At 46.8% G+C, this 14129-nt stretch overlaps 1 protein-coding gene across 2 annotated transcripts; it reads right to left on the bottom strand.

Moving 5' to 3' along the window:
- Positions 1 to 9238: 9238 nt before the first annotated feature.
- EEF1A1 (eukaryotic translation elongation factor 1 alpha 1) lies at positions 9239 to 13673 on the bottom strand. Of its 2 annotated transcripts, none has more exons than XM_039569576.1 (8): positions 13579 to 13673; positions 12686 to 12876; positions 11649 to 11828; positions 11228 to 11524; positions 10820 to 10970; positions 10376 to 10632; positions 9934 to 10168; positions 9239 to 9641 (listed from the first exon to the last, which is right to left on the bottom strand). In XM_039569576.1, exons 2-8 carry the CDS (start codon positions 12827 to 12829, stop codon positions 9517 to 9519), a joined length of 1389 nt encoding a protein of 462 aa, XP_039425510.1. In that variant the 5' UTR covers positions 12830 to 12876; positions 13579 to 13673; the 3' UTR covers positions 9239 to 9516. The 2 variants fall into 2 exon arrangements, with proteins under 2 accessions (XP_039425510.1, XP_039425509.1); XM_039569575.1 differs by having other exon boundaries at positions 13574 to 13663.
- Between the last annotated feature and the right edge of the window lie 456 nt (positions 13674 to 14129).

The following is a 14129-nucleotide window of genomic DNA, read 5'->3' as shown; positions in this document are numbered from 1 at the left end:
GAACTCGGTTATCACTTTGCTTTCAGCAGGGCCTTGCCAGTTCACCAGATCACAGTTCCCACACGTAAGGTGGGCTGAGATTCACTACAGAGCTGGGGAGGCAGCTGGACAAGGCTGGGAGCTGAGGAGGGTGAGGGACATACAGGAACCTGCCCCCTGGACCTCAGCCCGGGCACTGTGAAGCTCTGTCTGAAATGCTGGGGGCTGGAGGAGTGGGTCCCAAGGGTTTGTCATCAGCACTGGTCCTGCAACTGAGAGGAATAGAACTTTGATTTGAGCAAGATCCAAGTCAATTGGGTCAACTGGGCAGTTGAGCAGTTGCTTGCCAGAAATGGATTCAAGGTGTTGCTGTGCACCTGCCAAATCCTTGCTTGAGTCGGGCAGCAGTCTCTGGTGCTGGTCTCATTTCTGAATATCCTCTGGCTTCAGAACACATTTTGTTGCAGTTAAATCGGAGGATCTTACAGGTTGGAAAAGACCCTTAAGGTCATCGAGTCCAACCGTGACCCAAATAGATAGATAGATAGATAGATATCTGTCATTTTGGAATTACGATTCTGGAAATTTCTCTGGTGTATTTGCTCTGGGTGAGGATTGCTTTTCTGTCCAGAGAAAGGAGTCAGAGCAAATCCTTTTTGTTGAGACTCTGTCATGCAGCAGGAGGATGAGCAGAGTTTGCAGCTTTGTTTGGGACATCATCCATCTACCTGGCTGTCACCAGCCACTGGCTTGTGTGGAAGAGCTTTAGACATGTGATCTGTAGGTTGGTTCATGCCAGAATGGCTTGGGAAAGCTAACATCTACGTGCCCCTTTATATTTGTGGCCTGTTTTCCTTCAATCCTTGTTGGCTCAAAGATTTACTTCAACCTTGCAAGCCTTAAGTTCAGCATAAGAAAGGCAGGTGTGCTTTCTGTGGTGTAATTTTGGGTCTAGGTATGGTGCCTATGGAATTCCAGCTATGTGAATCCAAAAAAATCCTTAATCTGTCTATTCAAAGAGGCAGAACTTCCAGTCAAGAAAGTTGTATGCTTTCTTCACTGCATTATGTTTGTATTATGTTTGGGTTTGATGCACTGGTATCTGTAAAAACTTAGATCTAGTTTGTAGGGCCTAGGAAGGAGGCCCTATTGATACCTTCATCCTCTCACTTTTAATCCGATTATGCAGTCTCAAAACTGCATTTCCTAGTCCTTGTCAGCGGTCATTTGACAGGACTATTTAGCTTTCAATAATATGTACCTTTAAAGGCAAGTACCTTGCTCCCTGCTACAAAAGGAAACACTTTCCTCAGCTTTCCAGGCTAAATTTATTTCAGTGCTTCTGGTCTCACACATGCAGCATAAATGAAAGCGTGATTCCACTGAGCTGGGCTGCACCAGTGTCAAAGGAAGAGCAGAAGGAGAGGACTTCTGCATTTCTTACCTTTAACAATTTAATAATGCACAGCTGTGGTCTAAGGAGGGGGGAGGAGTTAACTTCAGGGGAAATTGAAGTCAGAAGCACATGGATGCATGGCTTCCCAGCAGATCTTCTGTACTAACTGCTTTTTCTGTTTCAGCATGAAGTGGGTCTTTGGCCACTGGTGACTTCCCCTGTTAAGACAGGGTGTCTTCTGTTCACCTATGTAGGTTAATGATGTCCATATTTGCTGAAATGGAAAACCTGGCATATGCACAAGTTTGAGGACTGGCTGTCCCTCAGGTATTGGTTTTATGAGAACAGAACTTGCCACAATATTTTGTGCTGGTTGAACAGTTCTTGTTTGAGATGACTTTTAACGTGAAAAGAAATCATTGCTGCAAGCAGTTCTATTCATTTTGTTAAGAAAACCAAGCACAGAAAGGCTGAATAATCTGCTGTAAGTAGCATGGGCAGATAGGAGGGACACCTTGTGCCATCTGGTTTCTAACCACTGGGGATTTGTTACAAGGCCCAAGGTTTGGTTTTTACATGAAGACAAAGTGAGCTTAGACCCTCACAGGTCCTGTGGCCTTGCTAGGGCTGACAGGACGGGAAGGGCAGAACTGGAGGAGCCTGCTCTTGACACAGCCGTCTGCTTTTCCTTGTCTGTGCAATAATGAATGGCACTTTGTTGTCCTGTAATCCTTGCTGTGACCAGGCAAGCAGTGAGGGAGGGTGTGTGGTGAGGTTGACCTAACTTTCTGCACATACCAAGTGTCTTTGTGTTCCCTGCTTCAATGTGTATGTCTCTTTTTCCCTCCTGCAGAACACAGGCCTGGTGATCAGCACTTTTTCCTCCAATCTCTACCATTCTATCTTATCCCAGATTTTTAAGACAGCTTCTTCCCTACTCTAGTTTTCATTTCATATGGTAGTTGAACTGAGCAGTTTCTTCATCTTTTCTTTATTTCTGCCTGAGAGATGAAAGCAAGAGAAAAATGGAAAGATATTTTATGCTAGGAGACACTAAAAGATGCAACCTTAGATGGTCTCAGTGCTGCTGGGATGTTTGCAATGGTGCAGCAGTGTCTGCTTGTCTTAGTCCCCCACTTGGCTGGCCCTTGGCAAGCACATTGTGCCTCCCAGTTGTGCACTGCCCTTGCACTTTGTTAACTAACAGTCTTCACGTGCAGTGGTTTTAAACACTATGGGGTTACCAGCTTTGATGATTATGCTTCCCAGGTTGTCTTCCTCAACCAGTGACAAGTATCTCAGGATGTCATTTAGTGGATGCAGGGAGGAATCTACTGTCCCCTTGGAGATACTGTTTCCACCAAGAAGGTGCTCTCAACTCTTCCCATTAAACCATGGCCAGTGCTGCCCAGAGTCCTTCCAGGGTGTTGTTTCCATCTTTCGCCTTGACTTCATGGGGCTACTGAGAAATAAAAGGTGTCTTTCCCCTCCTTTGACTAAAATTAGTGGTGTCCAGGCATTCAGATGGGAGATGGGAGACTTGCTTGGCAATTGCTATTACATAAAGGGCAGAGAGAACAGGATTGGTTCTTGATCTGGTTTTTTAATGACAGTGCTGCTTTGGGGAAACAAATTGTGCTTTTTGTCTCCTTTCTAAAGCGCTGTGCAGGTTTAACCCTTCAAGTGTAACTCTGAGGGAGGAGACTGGTGTGGATCCCCGTCAGAGGATCTCTGACTCCGTACTCATCATTGTGTGGTCACCATGCCCCCGTGGGCCTTGACCTCTGTGCCAAGGGAAGCAGTAGTGGCAAACTTTCTGTCCTGAAAGCTGGAGGCTGCACCTCCTTCACCTCTTTGCAGACCTAAGACTGGATATTTTGATGGCCTGTGATGTCTCCTTGGGGTGCTCAGCCATGAACAGGCATATCCATGCCCTCAGCTTCCCTGTGTCCCTACAGAGTGAGTGTCCCCACAGAGTGGATGCCCCCTTGCTGCTGCAGGAGTGGGTCAGCAGAGCCACACGAATGGGCTGCAGAGGGCTCCCGGGAGGAGCACAGCTCAGTGAAGGCCTGGGCTGCGAGAGAGACGGAGGCAGAACAAGTGAAGGGTGAAGGTGCTCATGTCTAGCATCAGCTGCAGCTGCCAGCACAAGCCCCAGGAGGGTCATTGTCAGGCACCGCTAGGGACTGATAAGCGCACGCCGTTCGTTCTTTTTCCGAGTGACTTAGTGCTTGATGTGGTTAACTGAAGAGCAGGCATGGAGCCAGGTGGGAAATGAGCTCACTCTGCCTTACAGGGAAGCAAGAGGAGAGGGGAGGTGACAACAGCCTCGTGACCAGTTTCTTCCCTTGCAATTTACTGTGGTTTAACTTGAAAATTGCCGTGTGTGACCAGGTGGTGGCCTGTGTCACACGTGTACGGGATTTTGGAGTCACAAGTGGAACGGCTGCTGTGCCTGGTAGTGCTGAGCTGGCGCTTCAGCGAGGTTTTGTCCTTGTCCCACTGCACCTCGGGAGACTTTGGCCAGGTGGCATGTGACAGGGCCAGCTTGGTGGCATTGCCCCAGAGCTGGCTGGTGGACAGTGGTGGGCGTCAGGCACCAGCTGGAAGCGGCCGTTCAGGAGCGGAGTGGTCGCGTCACAGGCTGTGATCTCAGCTCTCCTCGGCTGTGCCACGTGTGTAGCAATCTGGGGAATGCGTGCCCAGAAATGAGCCACAGGAATTCCCCTCACAAGGAAGTGACTGCAGTAGTGCAGAACCCCTGCTCAGGATGGTTTTCCTTCTCCCACTCCCTAGGCACATATATACACCCCCTCCTTCTCTAAAGAGTTAGGATACTGTCATCCAAAGAAGTGCTTTAGCAGCAGGCTAGGTGATATTAGTTACTCTTACTAGTAATATCAGTCAAGCAAACTTATAATTACATTTAAATTCATCTATTCCTTCTTTTTTTCCTCTGGGAAAGGCTATTAAAGAACTTGTTTTACAAAGAGAGAACTAAACACCAACAATCCTACATCTCTTTCTCCAAAATATTCATGTCCTATTAGCAGAACCACAGCCTAGCTTATAAACTAAATATTTATTAAATGTTAATGGAATATTTAATAATAACAACAACTATATATAACAAATAACATCAATAATATGTAAAAATAATAACTAATTATCAATAACTAAATATTCATTCATTTGGGGGCATTTCACTTTCTTTACTAAGGAATTAGCTTAGAATTCATCTTCAAAATAGGAACTGCAGATTTTTAAGAAGTCTGGCAACTGCAATTATAAAAAAAAGTTAAGTAGGCACCTTATTAATTTATAGAGATACATATATATATGTTATATGTAATATATAGATATGCATGTATATGTGCATATATATACATATATCAAAGGAAAAAATGGGTATTTTGATTAAGATGTGTCCAGGTGGCTGCAGATAAGAGGAACCTGAAACTTGCTTTTAAATTTCAACCCTACCTGCAATCAATCCCCTCCAGAAGGGGACATTATTCTTGCCTTTCCATCTCTGTGCAGGTTTGGAGTCAGCAGCTTTCGCCAGCTGTGCTGAGCTGTGCAGAATAGGGACCTGGGGTGGGGAAATGCTGTGGCTCTTCCCTTTGTACTAAATAATCCAGATTTTGCTGGGCTGAAAGGGAAAATGTGACTGTGACTGATGCTGGCAGGGCAGGCAGGGCCCTGAGTTAGGAGTGAGCTGGCTCTGCTTATTTCCAGTGACTATGTAATGCAAAAAAATTAGCATATTAACCCACGGACTAGGGTTTGTGCTGGGCCTGAGCTAGCAGATGCCCTTGCAGGGGGATGCCCAGGGTTCTGGACTGCTTCACTGAGAAGAGCCAGGAGAAAGCCTTAGCAAGCACCTCAGCACGCTGAGGGCAAACCTTAAAATCATGCACTTGGCCCATGGGGATGATTCACCAATAAAAGCTTAGGTACCTTCCAACTTGTTTTGCTTTTTTAAAGGAAGGAATAAGCAAAACCAGTTCCTTGGTTGACACCCTGTGTGCACTCTGCTGCTGCCCCACCGACCTCCACGCACAGGCCACAGACCCTTCACCAGGGTATCCCACTCTGATTCCTCACCAGCTTTCCTCAGCATGTCACTCAGCATCTTTCAAGGAGAATATGGGTTCAGCTGTCACCTTGCCAGTGCAGAGAAGCTGGTAGCTTTGAATTATGTTGTGTAAATATTTGAAACATAAAAGGATTAAAGAATTAGTGATAGGCAGCCGGGGAAAGTAACCTGATTTTTAAAAGAGCAGGCAATTACGTAATTGATTTACAATGCAGAAATAATCTGAAGGGACTAAAGAGGACTCAGAAAAGGCTGAAAAACCACAGCGTCTGTACCTTGGAAGCCAGTACACTTTTGGTATCTGCCAGGGTTTTCTTCAGCTCTTTTGCACCCCAGGTGCCCTCTTCTTCCTCCTGCAGTGAAGCAGTTTCAGGCCTCTCCCTGGTATGCAGGAGGAGCATTTCAAGAGGAAGAATAATTTTGCCCACTCTCACTTTCCACGGTCACAGTTTATTCCTCTGTTTAGCTTATGGTTTGGCTATTGTTTAAGATTTGCAATTTCAGAAAACTAAACTCCTAGACAGGAAGTACTACTTGGTGCAGTCAAATGACCTGAAAATTTTTGAAATTATTGAAAATAATAAATTCAAAGGTGTTAATACTGTCAGGAATTTACAACTTGCAGCGAAATGCGTGAGAGAGAAGTTGTTGTAGAAAAGGAGCTTTGGATGAAGCAGGTGCTTTGAGCTGGACCTCAGAGGTGCTCAGGGTCCCTCAGGGTGCTGCTGGGGAGGCAGCTTATCAGCCCTCCCACCGCATACTCCACCCCCCATACTCCCTCTGGGCACTACATAAACATGGAACTAATATAAATTAAAACCAGGTGGGTTGTACTCATCATCCAGACTGAATTTACATGGTTCTTAAACAGATAATCATTTAGCACTAATGAGGAAAAGAATAGCCCTGTACAGTACAAACTTTAATTTGTCTCTACATGGTTTATCTTGACCAAATCTAAACTATGTATTTACAGAAATAATTTTTCAAAATTTGTCAATTTTTCAAAATATACTGAGACAGCTACATGCAGAATGTGAATTAGTCTTTCACCTGCAATTTCAGTAAAATAAGTGATTCCTGTTACTAGCCTTGCACAAGCTGATCTGAGATATAATTAAAATGCCTCTGGGCATTTTCTGAGCAGAATCCATTTTATTCCAGCCTGAACTATCCACCTTGGGAACCAACACTGAACAAGAAGTTACTTGGTGACATCAGCTGTGACTGCACAGGTCCACTTCCCTATGAAGACCAACTAGCCTTTGTCCCATTTGTCCCCCAGCACCTTGCCATATACATCTCTAGAATATTTCTGTGTATTTAAAGCCCTCTGGATTACCAAAGCATTCATTAACTAAAAAGGAAACATTCATAAATGCAATACTCCAGCCAGTTTTCTGCCTTCAGAGCTGGCTCCATCACCACAGCAGTGTGCTGTCACACTTCTGTATAAACACCACCAGCATTGCAGGACAGTAAGGAAGGAGTTAAGGACAGCTGTGAAAGTTGCTTAAAGAAATAAGCAGTCAGAAGACAAATACAGTTCTCAACTAAGAGCATTTATTAAAAGTTTAATCGAAATAGTTTTATTCCCAAGTTTTGGTTACAAAAGTCTAACAATTTCCCCAGGTAGTCAAAGATTAATAAAAAGAACTCAGATGGCATTACATTAGTGCATAGAAAGTAAATCTGGTCTATAAAAGTTAAAGAAAAACCAAAAAAACCCAAATGTGTAAAATTTAAGTTTTAAATACATGAAAGCAATTGCTACTATTGCAGGCAGAGCATTCCCAAGTGTTTTGCTGCACACATTAAGTTGTTAGATGCAATACTGTTCTTTAGGGTTTTTTTACCTGCTGGAGGCAGCACCAGTCCCTCTGCCACAAACTGTGCCGCTGGGCTCTCACCCTGCTCTTCAGCAGGGCCCTTGTAAGGTGACCCAGGCTCCCAGCAGCTTTGGCCGGGGATCTGATCTGTGCACAGCTGACCTAAGGGCCTCTTGCAACAGCAGCACTGCACTGCACCCACCACCTTTCCCTGCTTGGGGTCAGGGCACTCCATGCAGCATCACACCCCATTTGCCTATGGATTTGAATCAGTTGCTTACTACAAACCCATTTCCAAACTGCCATGGAGCAAAAGTGCACCCAGCTGAAGACAGCCCTGTGCACTGCACAGAGGCGCTCCAGACTGGGTGCTGCATATCCAGCCCACAACCAGCCAAACCAAACATCCTGCACCTAGCCAAGGAATGTGAAGGAAATCTAACGAATGCAGAGCCGTGCTCAAGGCAGCTTGCGCCAAAGCTGCCTTGCTTTTCATCCAAATCAGAACTTTGCTGAACCAGTTTGACTGAAGCCTCTTGGAAAATATTTAGCAGTTTAACAGAAAAGCATGCAAAGATTTGGCAAGGTACTTCAGAGCTTTATTATGGCAACAGCAGGTCTGCTGCCATTTTGAAATTAGGTACTTCCTGTTGCCTTGGGGACACTAACAAACCTCCAGAAGCAGAATTTAAGCAGCAGGGATTTCTTTACTGAATTCCATAGCCTGCTATGAAGCTCTCTAGCTCTTGCTTCCACTGTACCTTCAAAACTGGTGTGTAATGCTCCAAGGTTTCACTGCAGTTAAGACACAGAAGGTGAGCAGAAAAGGAGGAAAGATCCAAACAAAGAGCATGAAAATAAGCAACAGCAGTTCAGACCTATCCAAGCAGTACAGATATGAGTTCCTGCAGAGCAAGCACACAGCTGGAGAAGGAAAGGAAAACAAATGAGAGAATACAGCCATTACAGGCAGAACAAACATAGTGGTGTCATGGAACAAGTCCTGCAAAGATACTGAATTCTTTTTGACCTCTTGTGGGGAGGCTGTGGGGAAATCATGTGAAAGGTTAGTAAAACAGCTGCATCATTATGCAAGTCAGCTCTGATTATCCATTAACTGCTTGCCCCCATATTTACCTATTTGAAGCAAGGCTTCAATGCTGGAAGTCCTAATTATTACAGCTGGTATTCCTGTAACACAGAATATTTTATTTGGAATTATTTGTGATCATTAATAATCATTTGGACTAGGTTTTCAGGTCCCCTTTAATTGACTGATCCAAATCTTCAACCTGTTTTTAAAGACAACAGGCACCTCATCCCACTGTGTCCCTTGGTACAGGCTACAGCAGTGGGTCACTCAGATTGCATCAAAGTGCAATTCTAGACCAGTTTTAGATTTGCCTGTTCAATGTCTTAAGATGTATTAGAAAACATTTATGTAAAAGTGTTTTCATCGTTATAGAGCTACACAACACTTAACCAGTTCCCCAGAAAAAGAAAAATCTGGTTTTGCTTTTGACTAGAAAAATCAGTGTACAAAATGTTGGAAACCCAACTTTAGATTATTTGTTTGTAACTTTGTTAAGTTTAAAATGTGTTCAGACTGTTTCTTCTTCTCAATGTTGAGTTTTCTTGGTTTACTCGAGAGGCATCACAGAATGCACCAAAATACTGCAACTGTTACCTGGTATTTGTGCAATGCAATCTAAAAGTAATTTTTAAAGAAAGCACCAGTAAAGTTATTTAAGGCTTAGATCAGGTATGAAGTAAACCTGCAGCTGAATTTTGCTCTACTCTTCAGAAACAACTAATTTTGAGCATTTGCTTTGTAACTTCTGAACATACTTAAGTAATAATGATCCTTTCTTATCCCAGATGACTAGATATAGGTTTTGCCATGAACTTAACATTAACCCAAAGAACACAGAGACATAGCATTGAACTTTTGTTTTAATGGTCTCAAATTCTGTGACAGATTTTTGGTCAAGTTTCCATTTAAAAAAATTTATCGATTTTAAAGACTAATAACTTAAACTGCCACGAAACAAATGGTCCAAAAACATTCCTTTCCTTCTGAAGCTTTTACGATGCATTGTAATCATTAACCAGTCTTTCACTATTAAACTTAAATGGCCAATTGAGACAAACAGTTCTGAGACCGTTCTTCCACCACTGATTAAGACTGAGGTGGCAGCTGGTGTACAGAATTTTCATTTAGCCTTCTGGGCCTTCTGGGCAGACTTTGTGACCTTGCCAGCTCCTCCAGCCTTCTTGTCCACTGCCTTGATGACACCAACAGCGACCGTCTGCCTCATGTCACGCACGGCAAAACGACCTGAAAGCAAAAACACATTTCATGACTTTTGTCCATGGCTGCCTAACTCAGCCCCATTTGCACAGTAGCAACATGCAGGGTTGGTGTCAATGGGCCAGTGCTGCTCTGGAACCAGACTGGGACAGGGCCATCACCCTCTCGAGAGTATCCCTCCCTGTACCAGTAAGGTTTTCATTCCATTTCAGAGTTTCAAGTCACAGCTTTCATCAGTTTCACAGAGCACACTGCATCTTGATACTAGAAATTGAGGAGTGTTTGTTCCAGAGATCAGTATTAACATGAGATGCCTTACCAAGAGGAGGATAATCAGAGAAGCTCTCAACACACATTGGTTTGCCAGGGATCATATCAACGATGGCAGCATCTCCGGATTTCAGGAATTTGGGGCCATCCTCCAGCTTCTTGCCAGAACGACGATCGATCTTCTCCTTGAGCTCAGCAAATTTGCACGCAATGTGAGCAGTATGGCAATCCAGCACAGGGGCATAGCCAGCACTGATTTGGCCAGGGTGGTTCAGGATAATGACCTAGGAAACAAAGGAAGCCAAGTTAGAAGTGGAGTTATTTTAAACACTGACGTATCTTAGAAAGCCAAGGAGTTAATGACATTTGCTCTAATCAAATATAACTCAGAACACAACTCTATGTCACACTTTATAGCTTAGCCTAACAAGACTCCTATTTTGGAATACAGAGCTACATTCCAAACATCCTTGAACAGCTGCAAAACATACCTGTGCGGTGAAGCCAGCAGCTTCCATGGGAGGATCGTTCTTGCTGTCACCAGCAACATTACCACGGCGAACATCTTTCACAGACACGTTCTTAACATTGAAGCCAACGTTGTCCCCAGGCAGAGCTTCGCTCAGGGCTTCGTGGTGCATCTCAACAGATTTAACTTCAGTTGTTACATTGACAGGGGCAAATGTAACCACCATGCCAGGCTTCAGAACACCCGTTTCCACACGGCCAACTGGTACAGTACCAATGCCTGCAAGCAAGAAACATCATCAGTAATTCAGCTTAAAGAATATATGCCCCTATGGGAGAAAAACCCCATTTGAGACAAGAATTTTACTTTTATGACTTGGAAAAGCAGCTCTTGGGCAAATGCCTGCATTTCTGGCCCACACATCAGCTGTTGCTGGCAAGTGAGCAGCACTACAGAGAACACATACCGCCGATTTTGTAGACGTCCTGAAGAGGCAGACGCAGAGGTTTGTCAGTTGGACGAGTTGGTGGCAGGATGCAGTCCAAGGCTTCAAGGAGGGTGGTTCCGCTGGCACTGCCATCCTTACGGGTGATCTTCCATCCCTTGAACCAGGGCATCTGTAATGGAAACAAGTCCAGCTTAATCTGACTGCCAAATTTAATCACAGAAGGCTGGAAATGCCCAAGTGGTATCTCTGAGTATTAGCACAATTTACTGTTGCAGAGTAAGAATTTTTTAAGTGCTAGGATTTTATCTTGGACCTCGGCACTTCCCAAACATAACTATTAAAAAACATGCACATTTTATCATTACATAATCTGTCATAATAGTCCTCCTAGTTTCATGCCTTAACAGAAACAAATGCCAAACCTACGTTAGAGCTAGGCTCCAGCATGTTGTCGCCGTTCCAACCAGAAATTGGCACAAAAGCCACAGTGTCTGGGTTGTAGCCAATCTTCTTGATGTAAGTGCTGACTTCTTTGACAATCTCTTCATATCTCTTCTGGCTGTAAGGTGGCTCAGTGGAATCCATCTTGTTGACACCAACAATCAGCTGTTTTACACCCAGGGTGTAAGCCAGAAGGGCATGCTCACGGGTCTGCCCGTTCTTGGAAATACCAGCCTCAAACTCACCAACACCAGCAGCAACGATCAGGACAGCACAATCAGCCTATGAAAAGAAAAAAAAACACCCCTCACTAAAATGCTTGTATGTATGTCAAAGTAATACAGGAACCCCCCCTAATCAAGGAACAACCCTCCCAAACTCCCCAAATCCTGTTTTCTTTACATACCTGAGAAGTTCCAGTAATCATGTTTTTAATGAAGTCTCTGTGTCCGGGAGCATCAATGATGGTGACGTAGTACTTGCTTGTTTCAAATTTCCACAGGGAAATATCAATAGTAATACCACGCTCACGTTCAGCCTTCAGCTTGTCCAAGACCCAGGCATATTTGAAGGAACCTTTTCCCATCTACAGTTACAAGAAAATAATTTTATTTCCATCAAAAAAAGGAAAAAAAAAGAAATAGTTCCGTATCTGCCTTTAGTTCAGAAATATCACACAACGGCTAAAGAGCAAAATCCAATAGTAACTGGCTTAAAGATGATAAACGTTGCTGCTCATAAAACAAGCAACTAGATACACTTGGCACTACTGGTGAGAGATGCCAACTGTTGAACCTTACTGAAGCTGTTAACAGTTCAGGCTCCTTGACAGCTTGTTGATGACACTAATAAATCTACATGACAGAGCTCCTGAGCCTGAGTTCCACTATCAAGTGCTCTCTACAATTTTAAGTCCTCCTAATACTGCAATAATCAACATTTTAACTTTCACTCTGCTCAACATTTGCCGAATTTTAATCTATAATGTTCATATAACCTATGCTGTTATTACACAGAAAAAAAAAAAATCAGCAAAACTCCCCGATTCTCAAATTAAACCTCCATAGATCAACTTCTTTTAATTCTACCTTTAACTTTATGTATGCAGAACTTGAATTTGGCATTTAATTTGATTTCACATTACTATTCAGATGCAGCTTTAGACTACCGTTTCCTTACATGCTCTACATTTCACAATTTGAGTTTTTGCAACTAACACAATGGCAGACAGAACACTTAACCACTTGTTCTACCTCGGGAACAACTGTGACCCAGCTGCCGCCCTGTGGCCATGCAACACTGAGCCACTTGTTCAGCTCCTGGGGAGGAGGCAGCCAAACCGCCTCCCCGCGGCCACTGAATGCTCTGCAGCTTCACTCGGAGATTAAGGGTCTATTCATATCTCCAGCCTGGAATTTTGCTGGCTGCTATGGGCCCACGCACCTCAGCCGCTTCCTTCTCGAACTTCTCGATGGTTCTCTTGTCGATGCCCCCACATTTGTAGATGAGGTGGCCGGTGGTGGTGGACTTGCCAGAATCGACGTGGCCGATGACGACGATGTTAATGTGGGTCTTCTCCTTTCCCATTTTCGATGTTAGCTGAGTTCTTTCTTTCGGCAAAAGAGAATCGACACCTGTAAATTCCCCAGGAAAGAGCTGGTTACGCCTCGGGCCAGCGATGGCGGCGCCACATGCGGGGAGGCCCGGCCGGGATGGCGGCTCCGCCCCGCCGGGGGAGGGGAGGAGCGAGGCGGGCGGGCCGGGGGCCCCTCGGAGCGCCCCTCGCGTCGCCCCCTCCCCGGGGCTCGAGTTACCCCGGCGGCCGGGGTGTGGGGTGGCGGCGAGCGGGCCCGGCGGGCAGCGCGGAGGGCGGGGCCGCCCCGCTCCTTTGTGTGACTCACCCCGCCCGGGCCGCCGCGTCCTCCATTTTGTGGCGCTGGCAGCGGGGCAGGCAAGCCGAGCGGCCATTTTTTCACTCGTGCCCCAGCCCCCCTCTCCCCCGACGGCCGCCGCACAGCCCTACGCGTCCCGGCGCCGCCGCCCGCGGGGCACAGGGAGAGGCTGCCGGGCGCTTTCTGCCCCACGCCCGCCCGGACACGCCGCTCCCCCGAACTCAGCCCCGACAAGGGGTGTGCACATGGGAATCGAGGAAAACGATGCGCCGCCATCCCGCCGTCCCGCACTCCCCTACCCGTCCGTCCGCCCCGGCTCGTGCTAGCGCTCTCGGCTTCTCCTTCTCCCCTCCCCTCGGCCCCCACCACGCCCCGCCTGGGCGCTCGCCAAGCCTCCGGGGCGAGCAGACCCCGGCCCAGCCCGGCCCTGCGGACGCACCTCACCTGCTCGGCGACGGCGGCAAACCCGGAGCGAAAAAGACCGACGGCGTGAGCGCCACCCCTTATATACACTGCCATGGGGGCGGGGCCTCTGGGACACGTCACCGCTCCCGGCGGCCCCGCGGCCCCGCCCCGGCACGGAGCGCCCCCGCCCCCGCCCGGGCTGTGCGGGACCCCCTCGGCCCGCGCGGGACCCCGGTCCGGCCCGGCCGCGGGCGCAGGGTCCGGCCCGCGATGTGCTGAGGGGCTGCGCCGGGAAGGGAGCGGTGCCCCTCCCGCGCGGGGATGGAGAGCGGGCGGGCGGGCGGGAGTGGCCGCCTTGTCCGGGAGGAAGCGGGGCAGCACAGACCAGACCCGGCCCCCCTGCAGGGCCCAGCGGCTCCTCGGGCCTGGGCACCGGGAGCGTCAGGCCTGGCGTCATGGCCGAGCCGGGGGGATGCGGCAGCTGACGGAAGTCCCCGGGGAACAGCCCCCGGCGAATTAACTGTATTTCTCATTAGAGACACAAAGGAACGCAATGGGTGAGATTAGAAACGTTCAGTGAGTTACCCTGA

Source organism: Corvus cornix, chromosome 3, assembly GCF_000738735.6.
Source record: "Corvus cornix cornix isolate S_Up_H32 chromosome 3, ASM73873v5, whole genome shotgun sequence".
In the NCBI taxonomy this organism is placed as follows: Eukaryota; Metazoa; Chordata; class Aves; order Passeriformes; family Corvidae; genus Corvus; species Corvus cornix.
Note: the sequence above shows the minus strand (reverse complement) of the source record. Positions and strands in the feature narration are given on the sequence as shown.

Excerpts from the sequence above, each read along its gene's own strand:
- EEF1A1 (XM_039569576.1), bottom strand. The coding sequence starts at position 12,829 with ATGGGAAAGGAGAAGACCCACATTAACATCGTCGTCATCGGCCACGTC. Across the intron at positions 11,829-12,685 it reads TCGAGAAGGAAGCGGCTGAG|ATGGGAAAAGGTTCCTTCAA; the intron begins GTGCGTGGGCCC and ends TTGTAACTGTAG. Across the intron at positions 10,971-11,227 it reads TGCTGGAGCCTAGCTCTAAC|ATGCCCTGGTTCAAGGGATG; the intron begins GTAGGTTTGGCA and ends TTTCCATTACAG.